At 33.0% G+C, this 17,509-nt stretch overlaps 1 protein-coding gene across 4 annotated transcripts in view; it reads right to left on the reverse strand.

The window, feature by feature from the left end:
- Nucleotides 1–17,509, reverse strand: part of LOC138942376 (carcinine transporter) — a 33,513-nt gene that overhangs the window by 6,019 nt on the left and 9,985 nt on the right. For 3 of the 4 annotated variants that reach the window (XM_070312565.1, XM_070312566.1, XM_070312568.1), the window contains one exon: nucleotides 915–1,162. In XM_070312565.1, coding sequence (XP_070168666.1) covers nucleotides 915–1,162 — 248 coding nt within the window. Of the gene's footprint in view, nucleotides 1–914; nucleotides 1,163–2,874; nucleotides 3,364–17,509 lie in introns of those variants that run through there. The other variant, XM_070312567.1, reaches the window with a different exon arrangement.

Here is a 17,509-nt window from a genome sequence, read left to right on the forward strand (position 1 = left end):
TGTGTCTTTCATTATTCATAACTTCTATTTAAAGTGACACAAAGTCACCCAATTTTGGGAAAATCTGATAGCGCTGAAAAGAATTCCGTTTTAAACAAAATAAGGATCTTATGATTGCACTAATTAAGCCGATAGAAATTTATACATATGTATGTGTGTGTGTGTGTGTGTGTGTGTGTGTGTGTGTGTGTGCGTGTGTGTGTGTGTGTGCGCGCGCGTGTGTAGAGAGAGAGTGATAAAATTCTATTATTAAAATTTAATAAAATATACATTTAGCTGCGAAGTGTTTATATATTAATATTTCATCGGTCTATAAAATATATTAAAATTTCGAGAAATTTAATTAGGCAAGAAAATCGAGGCAATGTTCGTAACATTTCTTTAAGGAAGCTAACTTTCGAAAATTTCCCAACTTTTAATTACCAATAATTTAAAAATTCTTAAATTTTTAATCATCAGTATCTTAATAATTAATTAATGTCATTCATGTATAAATAAAAAGCAATGCAAGAAATTTGAGACACACTATATGTATGCAAATAATTCAGCACGCAAGGAATCTATATATAAGCCAAACCAACCATGGCCCAAAGTCAGCTCGAAACGATTGAACTTGAACTGTCATTATGAATTAAAGATGAAGATAATATATTTCACTTTCTACCATTTCGAATCTTGAAAATCTTTTATCTTCCGGTCATGTTAAATACCTAGATATTTTCTACATTGTCTTACAAATTTCTAATTGCTTCGTGCCTTTATTTATAAAAATTATCTGAACCTCTATTTGTATTCTCCAATTTTTATTTATAACAATTTATGAAAATATTGTTTATTTTTTTACGTTTGCTTTAATTTGCATTGCTTTAATCTTCAAGCATTGAAAAGAATTGTCTTTTCTCGTTGAAACTCACTTTTCATGGTCGGTGAAATTCCAGTGCTCCAGCTCCGGTATAGTGCACCAGTATTCGGCAGGCACGAGAGTGATGAAGAACTGCGCGAAGTATAAAAAAGCGTAAACAATTGTAAAGGGTAATAGTAGAAAGAAGAGGAACAACTGGTATTTGCCCGCTTCGCCAACATATGGCAGGATGTCGTCGAAGGTCTCGATCTTGGGACCGTTGCCCTCTTCAACTTTCGTGGATCCGGCCATGACCGTCGTCTGAAAGATGGCAAGAATGTATCTTTTCATAACTCCCTTAAAAGATCTATCGCGACTAAATCGCCAATATTATTACGTATGATCAAACATATATTTTTATGAAAATGGTCGTTGAAATGCGAAAAATGTTAACGTCACGCAGGAATAAATATGAGATGCGATATATCGATGCAAAACACCGTCTATTATTTCGGTAATAAGAGAAAAATTTTTAAATGAAAATGAGTGGAGAAGATAAAGAAACGAACAAAAGACCGTATGGCTACTTAAGCAGAAGCTATAGCTAACAAGTGTTAAATGACTAAATAGAATGTTGAAACAACACGAGAATTATGTATTCAGAAAAGAAATATTATCTGTCTATTAATGATAAACGGTTCGACAAATATATGATAAAGAAGTGAATATAATAATGTCACGTAGCTTTGACGCAAAAAAATATTATAAAACACATACAAATATTACAAATATTAAATAGAAAGTGTGACGATATATTCCATAGAGCATTCTTTATCTATAAAATTTTATTATTGATTGATTTTATTTTTTTTGTCCTCTCTTTAAGTTATAAATTAAAATGTTCTAAAAATGATGAATGTGACTTAAAATATTTCTCATCTGTAATTTTGGGATACTTTCTTCCGACGAGAATATGCGGAAATTGCTTTCATATAAATTTATGGACGTAAATAATATTACTTAACGTAAAAGATCATGATGCATAATTAGATTGATAACATTTACGAGATGTTTTGACAAGATATCGAAACGGTATAGCATGAACGGTTTAAACATCGCATTAATGCAATACACATAAGTAATTACATTGAGCGATTATATCGTCCTCGATGCAATACGTAACGAAAAAAAGGCACATGTTATAAAGTCATCATCATTAATGATGCTATCAAATATTCATAAAACGCGATATATATTTACAGGAATTAATTTTAAATACATTTCAGCACTATAAATCAAAGATAATCAAACAAAAAAAACGACATATTACTGAAATCATAGACACAATGTAATCTCTATTAACATGTTAACAATCCATTTTCTTATTGATTTAAATGAAGTCAATTGATTTAAATCTTAATTACCATCGTTATTACTATTACATTTATTGATTTATAATATTTTACAATCGATTTATTTATCTTACTATATCCCATTAACATTCCAATAATTTGCTTTATTCGTTAAATCGACACTTGCCTCGTTTCAGATGATTTATCAACCGTAAATATTCGTGATATAATATCGCTTTATTGTAATATAAGAAGTTTCATAAGCTATATAATCATAAACTATTGACTTCAATTAAGTAACTAAAAAAGATATTATACATAATTACTTGATTATATTGTTACGTGAAAACATTAAATATAACGACGTGACAAAATATAAAAAAACAGTACATCTAAAAAGAAAAAAGAAGACATGTTAACAACTACTATCAATTATTAGTTTTTTATCACGCATTTTTATCATTAATATTTAGCACTTTTAATATTCAAGTTCAAATCGACAATTATCGATACGAATGAGTTATAATTTGAAACGATTGGAAATTTATCAATTTATATAAGTATATACAGCAAAAAAAATTCATAAAACCATCTTTTATATTATATGCGCAAAAATAGAAGCTGATGGCAAAACGGATAAAATCACTTCAAAATTAGGGAGATATACAATAGTAGTCTTACTTGTTTATTTTTCTCGTGCGAAGTACATATGTAGAGATTCACAAAAAAATATTATAATATTCACACGAAAGGAAATGAATAATCCACAAAATAGAGTTTCACCTTATACACAAGAGGACTATATGTGTACGTATATATAAATGTATAAGAGAAGAGGAGAAAAAAATATATTCGAAAGGCGCGATATTTCGATAAATTCTCGCGTGTGCTCACAGATAGATCGCGATCGCATTGATCGGGTTATAAGAAAAGCACGCTTCTCCGATTTTCCGTAACGCGTCGTCGATTTTTCGGATGCACACGCATTACATCGTCGTTTCGTGAGGCGCGTGAACTGCCGACCGTGCAACAGATTGGTGGGGCTTTATATTCTTCCACCTAGACAGAAAACCACACTCTTCCCCACTTTGATATGGCAGAGTCGGCGGATCGTACAAACTATGCGGGCAGACCGAACGATCTGTTGCCGGCGCTGTGACGCGAAAACGAGAATGAATCGCGTCCTCCAAGTGACGTCATTGGAGAACGCGCGTGAACGGGGATTTCATATACGGGGAAATCAATTTTACGCACGAGCGCGTGGCCTTTTCCCAATTACCTCCATTCTGCGAACGTCATCACACGCGGCTTTCCTCCGCGACTTTTCGCATTAACATTACGCAGCTAAGTGCATCTATGTCGAAGAGAAGACATCGGGAGAAGGGTGCGAGTGCGCGTCAATCTCGAGGGTGCGGCCAAGCGCGTTCGAATAAATCTTTCGTGTAAAAGATCCAAGTAACATCGAATCCTAATAGTCGTTAAGAAAATTAAAATACGCCTGTACATCGGACGAAACCGATAAAATTTTTAAAATTTTTTAGCTACAGATTATATCACTCATAACTTGGTCATTAATAACGGTTTTAATACTAATTACTTAATGAAAATATAGAATACAATATTACTGACAATTTTAATTGAGAAAAGTGTGGGAATATCTTGATTTGAATTTTCGCTCAAGTATTCTCAAGATAATATCTTGTATGCTCGCGGAGAGTCACACTGATATGAAATAGTTTAGATATTTAAGGAAGAGCATAAGACAAATGAGATTAAAAAACAATTTATTTAAGTACCTAAGTAAATACATAAAAATTAGCTATATGTAATCCAATAGCAAATAATCCAATCTCAATGATAATTAATAACACTTGTCCAATCAAATCAATTAAACTTTAATAATTTAATTAGGCCAACACAATTTACATGTACGCTTCGATACATTTCTTTCTTCCGTCTATTAGGAAAGTTCTCATTTTAAACCAACGTGTGTGGAAATCGGTGAGTCAGGTATAAATTAAAAGGAAAACGTGTTCAAAACTATTCTTCATGAGAAGATAGGAAAAGAGACAAAGTATTTGCAGGAATCATGAAGAATTTTGCCATTCATGAAAAATGCCTCGTGTTAAATGCCTTCCACTTGTTATCATTATTAGCTCCCATATATACATTCTTAAAAATTTATAATACAGTAATTTATTATGAATGTCAATGACACGTAAATTGGAAAAATTTTCATCGTGCTGCAATAATATATGTAAAATGTCAAATCAATCAAACTGTGATATTTACACAACCGAAAATCTGTTTATAGAAGAGTTATCTTTTAATAATGATAACGCAAGAAATAAAATTTCAAAGATGTATATAAACGAGTTAAGTCTTTTGCAAGATCAAGACACGTGGCTGCCAATTTAAGTATCGTCACATCAGCGATAAACTTTCAATAATACTATGAGACATTATCTAAGAGTTATTTGCATATACTTCTTTTTTTCTGTTTTATTTTATAAATTTTTTAAATCGGCTTTTTGTCAAAAGCAAAAAAAAAATTTCATTTTTTAATAAAAAAAATGCGAAAAATTTTTATTCAAGTTATTAATCTTACTCGTGGACGAAACAATCACGATGATGAAATAAGGAAATTATTCTAATTAGAAATCAATAAAGACGCGTCGCACGTTCTTATGCAAGGTATATAATACTAAATGACAACGATCAGCGACGACTATTTCCGACAACTATGCGTCTTGATTTTACTTTGTGATTTTATAAAGGTAACGACCTTGATCGGTGGCATAGGAAAAACCCAAGAGACCGATATAGAACGGCGGTTTGAGCAAAATATTGAAGGAGATGCTGAGAAAGACGTCAAAAGATAAGGCTGGACGATTCGAGAAACCGGTTGATGAACGCAAATGACGGTGGAAGAGCGGTCTTTTCGAGAAGGAATGCCCAAGCGTCGGTTTTGCGAGATGGAGGAAAAATGAACGAGATTCTCCATTTGCGTGGAAAGGAAAAGAAGAAAGATTCGAAGAACGGCGGATAATATTAGCGCATAATGTCACGGCCGTCGTAGGAATCCAAATTCTTTATTTCTCTTTATCGAAATGTCATCACGCGCGTATGTCGCGACACTTAATGCTCTCGCTTTGCGTGAGATTTGTTTCATCATTACGTAGGGGCTTGAATGTACCTTGACGCGAATTCCTTAAATAATAAGGATAATAAGGATTGATAAGAAATATATTTTTAACTTTCACAGAAAACAGATCTTTTGATATTTCGTTATAAAATATCTCTCGATGCGCGAGATATGTGAATCGTAACGTTGATTGCAAAATTTCCTTATTTCATCATCGTGATTGTTTCGTCCACGAATAACATTAATAACTTGAACAACAATTTTTCGCATCCTTTTTATTAAAAAATGAAATTTTTTTTTTGCTTTTGAGAAAAAGCCGATTTTAAAAATTTATAAAATAAAACAGAAAAAAAGAAGTATGCAAATAAGTCTTAGGTCATTCGTCATGAGCCATAAATTACGCAATACTGCATATACAGATTAACTAGTTATCTATTTCGGAATGAAAGCAGAAGCAAATTAAAATCGCGAAACAAGTGCACGTTGAAAGTTTTTCTTATTTATATTTTACATTATATAATTACTGAATTATGATCAATATTTTAAAATTTTTTCAGAAGATACTTCATCCTTCATTTCACCAAATCTCTTAATGTAAGCTGATGATATCACAATCAAATTTAAATTTCAATCAATGTCCAAATTTATGATTAAAAAGAGAAAGAGCGACGACACTTTTAAAATAAAATCTCACTTTAATGGATCGATTAGATCGATAAAAGCAAAGTTACATAAGCAACGATAGCAAACCAAATTTAAATTGGCTGGTATTATGCGTGCGCGCGCGATACTAATATATCAATTCGGCGCCATCATGAATAATGTCAAAATGATTTAATTGACACTATCAATGACTTCTGCTCCTTACTTGAATTATCGACATTGTTGCGTTAATGAATTTCTCGCGTGGCAATATCCTTGCGACTTTCTCTCTTTCTCTCTCTCTCTTGTGAAACAATTGGAATAATTGCATAAAATGTCTGTATCTAATCATCTGTTAGAGAGCGATTACAAGAGAATATAAAGATGACACGCGAAACTACTTAAAAGTATTAAGTAACAATAAAATTATGGTGCGTATCGAAAGCGTATCAAATCCGTATAATTCAACCGAGTAAAATAATGATGCGAATCGCGATCGGAATGTCTTCCGTAAAGTAACAAAAAAATCTTACTCAGATGACTCAGATTAAACGTCATTTGTCGAAGAATCGTTTTATGACAGATCTAGAGATATCATAAAACTAAGGATTATATTTAATATAATTACAACGAGATGCAACATTTGTACGGGATAATGCAAATCGCAGCGCTTATCGTTACAAAGAGCGAAAGTTGAAAGCGCAGAGTTAATTGTCCTTTTGTTTCTCGGAATAAATTAATCCGTCTTATGTAATACGAGTCTAGTGTATTATATGAATAATTGCTCTACGTAGACAAAGACGCCGCGTGTGGCGAGAGAGAAATTTGCTCGGGGACTTCCGCGAATTTATGAATCGGCTCTGACCGCAAGGACGTAAGAGCTACGGTAGCTCAAGGCGACAGTTTTTTATCAGGTCTAGTTCAAGTGCACTAATCGCGGTGACTGTGGCCCTTAACAGTTCGAATGCGAGGAACGCGGCGTGTTCGAGTAATCTTGCGATCATTTAATGATGCAGAGTCTCGGATTCTCAACTTCGTAATCCGCATCGTTATAGGGCATTGAGATAAATCGGCGCAGCGTAACAATCTGTATAACATTACTCTTGTTCTCGCCATCGTTTATCTGATATCTTCAGGAAATTATTTTTATCATTCCAACAAGAAAGGAGAGCAATTCAATATTTTAATAAAATATTTAAAAAATTATTTGCAGATATTTAAGAAATCTATTATTAAATTTTTCTTTTTATCGTAAGAAAATATTCTTTTTAATTTAAACTGCAATATTTTTTTTCATCTTGCTAGATGAATAGCGATTTCGTACTCTAATTTATTCTTCTATTTGCTTTCGTGATCAAAGACTCCAATAGTTTGTGTGCAAAAATTCAAGCATATTAGCACAGAAAGCTTTTTTGCGAACTTTAATGTCTTTTTCGTCTATTATCGTTTATTATCTATTAAACGGTTTTTCTTTCCTTCATGACATATTCTTTGACCTATGAATATATCTCATCATAATAAATATATTTATCAATTATATTATCTATTAATAAAAAAATTATCCAGTTTCTTCATGCTCTTTTGACTTTAGTAAATAAACTACGGTAATTTAACAATAAATTAATCTATATTGGATTAATATTTTATAAGCAAACAAAATTCGCAATTGTCAGTAAGGCCACAAAGTTTCAGATTCCATAAAAATATTAATATATTGCTGGTAAAAACAAAATCGGATCGAGGTTAACTATATAAAGACTTCTATATAATTTATTTTTTTTATCTTTTAATTCGTTTTATTTATTTATTTATTTATTTATGTAAATTGCAAATTGATGCCTTATTTTTATCATAAAATAATTATGTGCACCTAATGTGTTGCCTAATAAAAACTTATTTGCGTATCAGATAAAAATGTATTTTGAAAGCCATAATAGATAATGCTCGACAAAGATAACATTAATTGTTATCTGTACTTGTGAATCGAAGATTTGATCCAGATTTACGTGCATAATTTATAATGATAAAGTATGGCAGTCTGATTATCAATTCATTTAACGTCAGCATTTTAGCTTCCTGCAAAAAAAAAGCAATTAACAACCAGACAAGTAAATCGTGATTTATTAGCGGATTTAGATAGCTGCAGTATGAGAGGACATCTTATATAGCAAATGTAGAACGGTAATTAACTTCGCCCCAGCATATATTGAAAGATTCCATCAAACGGAGATGGATATTCGTAGCATTTCATTAATAAATAGCAAAAATATTAATTAATATAATAAATAGCAAATATAATTTGTTGTAGATGTAACAGAACTCTTTTTAGCACAAATGCTAGAAACAAAATTAAAAAGAATGAGTTATTTCAGTAATGTCGTCAAAGTAACATCTGACCTTATCATGACAAAATTTAAGCAAATAAAGAAGGAAAAACATACTCAACTTTAAAAATTACGAATTTATAATTTTGTTACGAAACAATTTTATTAATTTTACGAATTAAATAATAGTTTATTTTTTTTGTAACATTAATTAAATTATTATAGAATAAATTATTTTCCATTAATGTCTTCTTTTTAATTCGACAATTTCCTTACAAAATTAAAATACAAGAGCCCGAAACCCACAATCAGAGTCAGCAATTATTTCGATCTATCGTAACATTACAAGTCACGGCATAAGTCGCGAATAAAAAAAATTTAGACTGTATAAAAAAATCAGGGATAATAGTGCAACAAAGTACGGATACATTTACATTTTCGCACATTAAACTCAATGTCGTCGTTTGAAAACAAAGACGCGCGATCCTTTATAGTTTATAGGAAGGCTTTTTTTGCTGAATCTAGGAAACGTATTGCAACCTCCACGTCGCACGCGTAGAAGAGCCTTAAATATGCACGCGTTTATATAACTGCCTCATTCGCAATTATATAAATTTCATATAGAGTAGAATTTTTCAAGATACGATCAGGATGCGTTAACGACGTCACCTATTTTCGAGCGGCGAATATGCAAAATCGGCTGAAAATTCAACGAAAATGGGAGCCCTGTCGAGACATCGATCGGATGTAGTATCGAGAGAGTAAATGACGGAACAAATTTATTCCATGTATCTACGAGATTTCACAAGAGAATTTTTCGATCTGACGTAATTAATCACCGAGCATTCGAATTGACACGTGCTCCGCGATATCTACCTAACATAGTAGTTTCTTCTTGGCGTTACACCATCACGTTTTGTCAAACATTGACGTTAATTGTTTCCATTAGTAAGTTCCTAAAGTATGATAAATTTACCTCACTGCGTAAAATATCCATATATAACAGATAGTAAATAAGAAAGGACAGATATATTCCCTTAGAAACAATCTGAAGAGTATCTTTTGCATTTCTTGCGAACTTTTCATCTTTTAAATCAATAATCGGGGGAAAGAGAGAGAGAGAGAGAGAGAGAGAGAGAGAGAGAGAGAGAGAAGATTATTTTCTTATTTTTAGCATGGCAGTCGTTCCACATGATTTAATCTAATCCTCGTTTCTATTCCTTTAGTTCGTCCTCCTTTAGGAAATCCTTGAAAATATCAATACGGTCACACTCGACCGGTTCACTCGATAGTACACGGAATCTACTTGCTCTGAAAAAAAACTGAATCGATTGTTTCATCGCTAATGCCGCTGAGAATCGATGCGAACCATAGTTACTTTCAACATTCTATTTCTTTTTTAATATTACAGATTATAATTACATATTTATATTTATTGTATATATATATATATATATATGTGTGTGTATATATGATTTATAATAAAATAAATGAATAAAAACGTGATATAATTAAAATAAGAAAAAAAAGCTTCCAAGCGCGTTGATAAACTATTATTATTTAATAACTATCTAAATAATTAACACTTTTGAGGATTGCAAATTTCTATTTTACCAAAAAAAATATGCGCGTATTATTATCTACGTTGTATGTACGATGAAACATATTTTAGCCCCGTTTTTCAATTTTGTTTTCTATAAAAATCAGATTTACATAAATATCTCCGCAGTGATTAATCATTTTACTTGCCATCATCCCTTACGAACACTTTAAAACTTGGTGCCGACTTCCAATCAGGCCGTCGCTCTCTCGTAAAACCGCGGATTCCTCGTGCATTTCGTGCCATCGCATTCAAATGAATTCAAATGTAACATCAATAATTCATCAAGTAGCCCGTCAAGGGTAAGGATCGTGTATCGTGAAAACGTGATTCGCGACACGAGGATGCGAACGTCGAAGATGAGAGACGATAGCCGGTTAGCGTTTGATTGTCATCTCGATAAATAGCCGATCGATAATTCTTACAAGTGCCCATCAGCCTTTCCGTGAAGAAGCTTAAGAAGAGATTCGCGACGAGAAAAGCAATAAACTGCGATCTTTAGGGAAACCTAAAAATCGCAGTTTATTCAAATTATTGATTCGTTTATATAACTAATTCCTCGTTTATAAGCTTTATTATTTATAAATATATATGCATTTCTCATTATATCGTATCTGAAGAATAACAGTCAGAATATTGCTAGTTTTGCGTGGATCCTGGATAATACGTGATCAGAAATAATAGCCAGAATATTATTGATTTGTCTAAATATAGATTATTTATATATACTCTAAACGGTTTGTTTAATTCTTGGTTGATTATTGACCAGAAAATAATAACCAGAATACTTCAAATTTTTTGATTAAACATAAACTAATTATCATTTGATAATTATTGTCAAACTGCCGTTTACTCTAATTAGTGATATGTATTGATTAGTAGTTAGTCGTTTAAATAAGATTTTATCTAAATTCTTTATTCTATCTTTGGTAAGTAAGATCCAATAAATCCAAAGTAATACAAACTGATTAGTCTCTGATTTATTAGTTTTTCCCAAACTTATCTACTCGGGAAGAACCTGCTCAGGGTCGAAGAAGCCTCAGATTTCTTCAGATACCTAACGAAGCTAGGTACAAGATAAGGAAATCTCTATCCACACAGATTACAACAAACAACACAAACATTCATATAACGTATCAGAAATCGAAATCATCATCGATTCGACACGAATAAAATTTTCCCCTTCCTTCTCGTTTTCCCCAAAAATCTCTCTATCGAGATATTTCAAATTTATATAACCGGACATACGGAAATGAATGAATCACATGGATATCTTCCGCTCGGTTACGTGTATGTACGCGATGACGCGTACTATCAATTAAAATTAATAATGTCGAGAGAGAGAAATCGCAGCGCAATTTTGTTGTTAATGAGAAAGAGATATCAATCTACCGCGACCGCGTGTTCTCCAGTTTCGTTTTTCTACATTTGAATTCCAATTCTTTCCGATAGCGAGTGGCGAATTGTATTTACTAATCAACCGCATGTCGAACAAACAAATCTCACCAATTGCACTTGCGTTACGGATGGCTTTTGATAAAAATCGCATACAGACACGAAGTTCAATTTCTTGATTTAGATGCAGTTGCTATCGTTTCAAGAATCACGGATCGATCGAACTTTAGGCATATATATAGAAAAAAAAAAGGTTTTCTGCGAATCTCTCTTTCCCTCTCTCATTCTCTCAATATTATATTTGACTGACCAGAAATAATAAGATTCTCAATTAACAAGAGAATATTTATTGTGTATTTTCTGTGTTTAATAAGTAAATGATTTCTGATTAAAATGAATCTTCTGTGATCTAACTTTTAAATTTCCACGTCAAGAGTGGAAAAAACCACGACGAGCGAGCCACAGATACAAATAATAATTAAACAGTAATTTATCACTCATCTCTATCTTTTTTATCAACTGCTGCGGTATAACAAGTTTTGAAATTTATGCAATAGATCCAGATATATTGTGTAATTGATCGCACGCCTATGATAGATAAAAACGGGAGAACCTCACCTACTATACGAAACAAGTTACAAGCCAGTTTCCGCGGACACACCTCTTCGCGATTTCGTCATTCCATCCCACTCGACATAAAATTAGACGTTCGCATAAAATTTATCGTATTATGCAATTCTCGCATTAAAAAAGTTCGTTAGCTCGACGAAGGCGTGTGCAGCCACAATATGCGATCGTATTTTCATGCCTTGCGGTTTCGATGTTTCAGTCTTCTCTTCGCGCACGATTTCGACAAATATTGAAATGACGCAATTGTGAGTTACTATTAATTTCATTAGTATTTATCCTGTTTACGCGTCATTAAAACGCGTATCCAAGAAATCGCTGATTTCTCTGAAATCGATGAAGATTATGCAAAAATTAATCATTGTTTCTGTACACAAATATCTCTCTAATAAGTGACAGCTAATAAACGTAGTAAAAACAAAAGCTTTCTTTCTCTCTCTCTCTCTCTCTCTCTCTCTCTCTCTTTCTTTATCATAATATATTCTCGATTATAATAAAATTGTGATAAAGGATCAAATTTTAAGATTATGAAGGCTACATAGTATCTAGATATATAAGATAATATTCGCGCAAAGAAGGCACGTGCTTGTACGCGATGTGATCGCAGCATCGATTCAATATTGCTACCACGATATTTCTACGGCCAATATATCGTCGATAAACAAAACCATCTTGGAGCATCTGGCCTCGAGCACAGCGTATCTCGGAACGTCCGATCGATTACTTCTCGTACGTTCCAATTTTTTTCCATCATGGCATCGCAGTATTTTCAATCAGACGGATGGAATGGACGCTGAATAGGATGTTTACGACGGGAAACTGCCGAACATGTACTGCAAAATATAAGGCTGCGGGAAACGCCCGAGTTTAGGTTCCAACTAATATTGGATCGCTCTTTTGTTCGATACACTATCGCGTCAAAAGTGTTCGTTCATTTACACGAAAATACACGAATCTTCCCATAATCACGGACTCAACTCGTTAATCAACGCACTGCCTCGAGATTGATGTACACAATCTGACATTCAAAAAAATCCTCTTTATTTATGTTGTCAAACAATTTAATTTAATCTTTTCTATAAAAATAGTCTCCTTCATATGACTTTTGATTGCATATCAATCGAATCGATATGCTCGTAAAAGATTAGATATATGTACATATATATAAGGATTATACATGCTACGATAGATGTAGAATTTTCCGATATTTTTCAAACAGTCGATCAATTTCATGAGTTATCAATTTTATAAGTTCTTAATGCAATATTAATATGTACGAATAGAAGTAGTCAATGTAAAGCACGTCTCTTGATAATTAATAATTGCACGAATCTAATTAGAATCTTAAACAATCGATATCTTCTAACCTTATATAATTTTCTCATTATGTGTTGTATGTTATCATCGTGGTAACAGATACACATAATTTTACTACAGGATATTCCGCATGAAGAAACAGGAAAGAATTTTTTCGCGATTAGCAATTATATGAAAACCGCGAAAACATATCGCGATCAATAAGTAAATTGCAAATCACGTTTAAAATGTAAAAAAAAAAGATATCGTGCGTCAATTAATGATAGTGCAGATGTTTTTGTTTTCATTTTAATATTCTATGACATTGCGTAATAATTGTATAATTGGCGGTATAAGAAAAAAATATTAACAACTCGTCGAATGCTGAATTATAAAACCGACCCGTATATACCATATAAGAACAGTGCAACGCAAACGCAATTTTCAACAAGGTCGTGAAATATTGCTTTCAACAAAACCAGGGTAAAACGGAAACGTGAATAATAAAGAGTTAGTAATAAACACGGTTAAGAATAGTTCAATCGACAAAAAGTTAGTGCTATTATTATGAGAAATTTTGGCTATACTTTCTGTGAGAATATAATTGTCAATCTGACATTTATTCTCGTGTGAATCATGATGACGCGCGCGATAACATGAACATTATATAATTATAATTTCAAGAAAGTTCATTTTCTCGCGCGCAATTGTCACGATTACGTATAGCACGAGTGATTTTACAAAGACAAAAATACTTCGACCATTCATATGTATATAATTGTAATTAATGTCATTTCGCAGAAATGGAGCCATTGATGTATAATAAAGTTAGACATATGTCGTATTTTTTTTTTAGCCAAAGTCGCTGATAGAAATTATTTTTTTCCTTTAATTATGCAAAATAATATTATTTAATATTTACGTTAAACAATATTATTTAAACATTAATTATGTAATTAAACAATTAATTATGTAATAACGAAACAATGTCGAATTTTGATCACATTTGCTGTAATTATCGATATATCGAGACGCTGAGGTATCTTTATTTTTCATTGTCTGCCGAACATCGAGCAGCGACTGTCAACCGCACGTTGCCACGTGGTTTTGCTTCGCGGTCTTCCCATCCCGACAGCTCTGACCCCATCACGATCGTCCTGACGATTGTATCATATATGCTCTTCCAATCGTGATACTGCTGTTATCCGGAATAATAATTCGCACAAATCATTTTCGCTCGCGTGCAATTTATAACAAACGTCAAAGCCGTTGCTCTTCGTCAAATGAAAGTTTGATGAAAAAACGTCGCGTGTTGATTGCTGTCAATTTAAGCAATAGATGTGAATCGATCGATTCATGAGTGGACCATCGGTGATGGCAACGCTAAAGTAAGTTTAAGCGTTTTTTGATTCGCATCAAGTGATCTCGGCAATGGACGGAAATCGAGCGATCGGCTGTGCTCGATCGAATCGAATCGTTTAAGTCTTGAGAGGCCAGTACGAGGAACGTCGAGGAGCGATCAATTTTAATCGGATAGCCGGTAATGGGCTCGTTCCAGGCGATTATTTACAAATATCCGTTGCGCAGCTCGTCTCGCTTGACGAGTTTCTTTGCTTATCTATCCAACCTGATGACGTATGACAGATTCGTCTGATGATACAAGTGTTCGCGATCGTATAATAATAATAATATCTCCTGTATCGTAAGGAAATTGTATTCTTGTTTATACAGCTTTTAGCGCGTTTATCACATTTTTTATATTACAAATACTAATATTAATATCACAACTCTTCTGTAATTTAGTAATATGTTTATGCGTTTGGATCTAAAATTATACTCCAAGATGATGTGCCCAATAAATATTTTTAAATAAATATATATAAATTTTAATTAATTTTCATCATATTCTATAAAAGAGGGAGAGAAAGCTGTGTAGTTTACAAAAAAAGTACTTATAGTTTTTTATTGTTATGCGCGAAATAAATTCAAAGATATATATATATATATTTTTTTTTTTTTTTTTTTTTTTTTTTTTTTTTGAAAATCAATGATCTTTCCTGTCTTATTTCGATTACATAACTTTTCAACTAATCTCTCAAGTTCCGTTTATGTAAAAAGATATTATGGCTTGCAATAAAAAAAAATATTTACACGAAACACGTAATAAGAACTTTATTAATATAATTATTTTAATTTTTAAAGATATTTAATTAATACTTTTTTCTATATTCTCATGTTAAAAATGCTTTGCGATCAAATTATAATTTGGAATAATTTGGAATCGCTGTTTCGAAGTATACACAGGAAAAAGAGCCCGGGATATATTGGCGACCGAGCTAACGATGATATGCAAGCTGTGACATTCTCGTAACAAGGGCCGGTGTAGTGCTTAATTACGCATCAACACCATTCTCGGTGTAGTTAAGGGATGGCGGAATCATTTGACGAAAGGGGGTGGCGGAATTGTATCGTGCTCAGCAAAGTTTTAATCGTGTCGTTCGTTAAGGCTCGGTATCTACCATATACACCGTGGTTTATCTACACACCGTTAATCTATTACAATTTACTATTCTATTATAATTTACAACGCGAATTTCTTCCGACAAATATGAATGGACGGCGGCAACGAGACATGCTTAGAACAGCGATTTTCCAACGATAGCGAAATTTCTACAACGTTTCGTTGATGAAAATTAATCGTCAAGTTACTCTCATCGGCGTCTCGAAAACCGAGTCTTTTTTTGTAACCGAAAATAGTGCAGCTATTTCGGAGGATAATCGCAGGACTTATTTATTCTACTCGTCGATCCATCGCGTTCCCTTTTCCGCGTTTGCCAGGCAAATGCGTGAATTATGAAAAAAGGAAAGAAATACATAGAAATCGCAATGATGTTCGATCGATCTGTGACTGTTCGATTGATCAGTTTTGAAATTAGCTGTAACGATCACAATTCGCACGGAACTCCTCGACGGGCGTTATGAAAAACGAATGAAAGAGAGTCGACTGACATTCGCTCGATGAATTCTTCAATCGTTCGTGCTTCTCTGATATACGTCGTTCCGACTGTTTTTTTTTCCTGTACGATACGTTAACCGCTATGCACTCGTTAGTGCCTCGTAACGTGCAAGCGAATCGGATTAATGCGCATTTTCTCTCTGTTAAACGCTTGCATTTCGATGCTGCCGTGGGTGCGATTCCAGGCTAACTAGCTGGCGTAACAGCGTACATAGCTTTGGCACACAAACCGTTATGCAACCCAGTTTCGAAGTTCAGGAGGATGGACGCGAGTTCGTCGGACAATAGTGCAACCCGAGCTACGTGGAGATTGTCATTCAATTTCAATTTATCCTACTTATTCCTCGTCCTCTGCCCCGCGTCCCTTTCGTCGATCGACCGATGAAATACCCTAAGATCGGCCAAAGGGATCGCGCCAAAATTTGCTCTGTTTCCAAAACTGTTCTCCATAGATATCCCGAATTGCATTCATCTCGTATCGGCATTATCTAATCTATAATATCGATGTAACGCTATTGTGTAATACTATTTTGTAATTTTAATAAATCGACAGCATAAACGCTCGCAAATTAAAAAGAATATTTCAATAATTTTTAATTTATCTATTAAAACTTTTCAATTATATATCGATATATATTATATACAAATACGATTGTAATTTTGTAAACCAGGCTATAGTTTACATTGACTCCGTGCTCTTAATATTCTTTGAAATCATTGCGAGCTGCGCTTGCGTGCCGATCGCAATTAATCTTATCAATTTATTTCGCTGTGCGTTTATGTATACCATATATAATCGACGTCGGGCTTCGCGCTTCGAAATTCTTTGATCAACCTTGCTAATTTCACATAAATTTCACAAGAACGATAATAAACTCCAAAAATCTACAATTATAATCGAGAATTTATATTGCTTCAAGTAACGTATTAAAAGGAAAAGATTTTTCTCAAACCTAAGTTGTGTTAGCAAACATGTTATTGTCATTGTGTACGCAAAAAAAATTTAACGATTATTATTGACTGGCGTAGACATCCAATAATGATAAATCTATGATTTATTCTTAAATTAAGCGATTATTATTTATTGCGCGTATATATGCGTCGTATATGCGTTTCCCTATTTTTTGTTAGATGTAAAAGCACAGATACAAGCAACAATAAGGAATTATGACTAGCACATAAAGCATTATCGCGTTATTTCAAAAATATTCGCGTGAGTACACACGCATATCATACACGAGAGTTGTCAATAAAAATGCAGTCATAAAGAT

Source organism: Polyergus mexicanus, unplaced genomic scaffold (assembly GCF_030449975.1).
Source record: "Polyergus mexicanus isolate NDT 795.1 unplaced genomic scaffold, iyPolMexi1.0 SCAF_22, whole genome shotgun sequence".
Taxonomy (NCBI): Eukaryota; Metazoa; Arthropoda; class Insecta; order Hymenoptera; family Formicidae; genus Polyergus; species Polyergus mexicanus.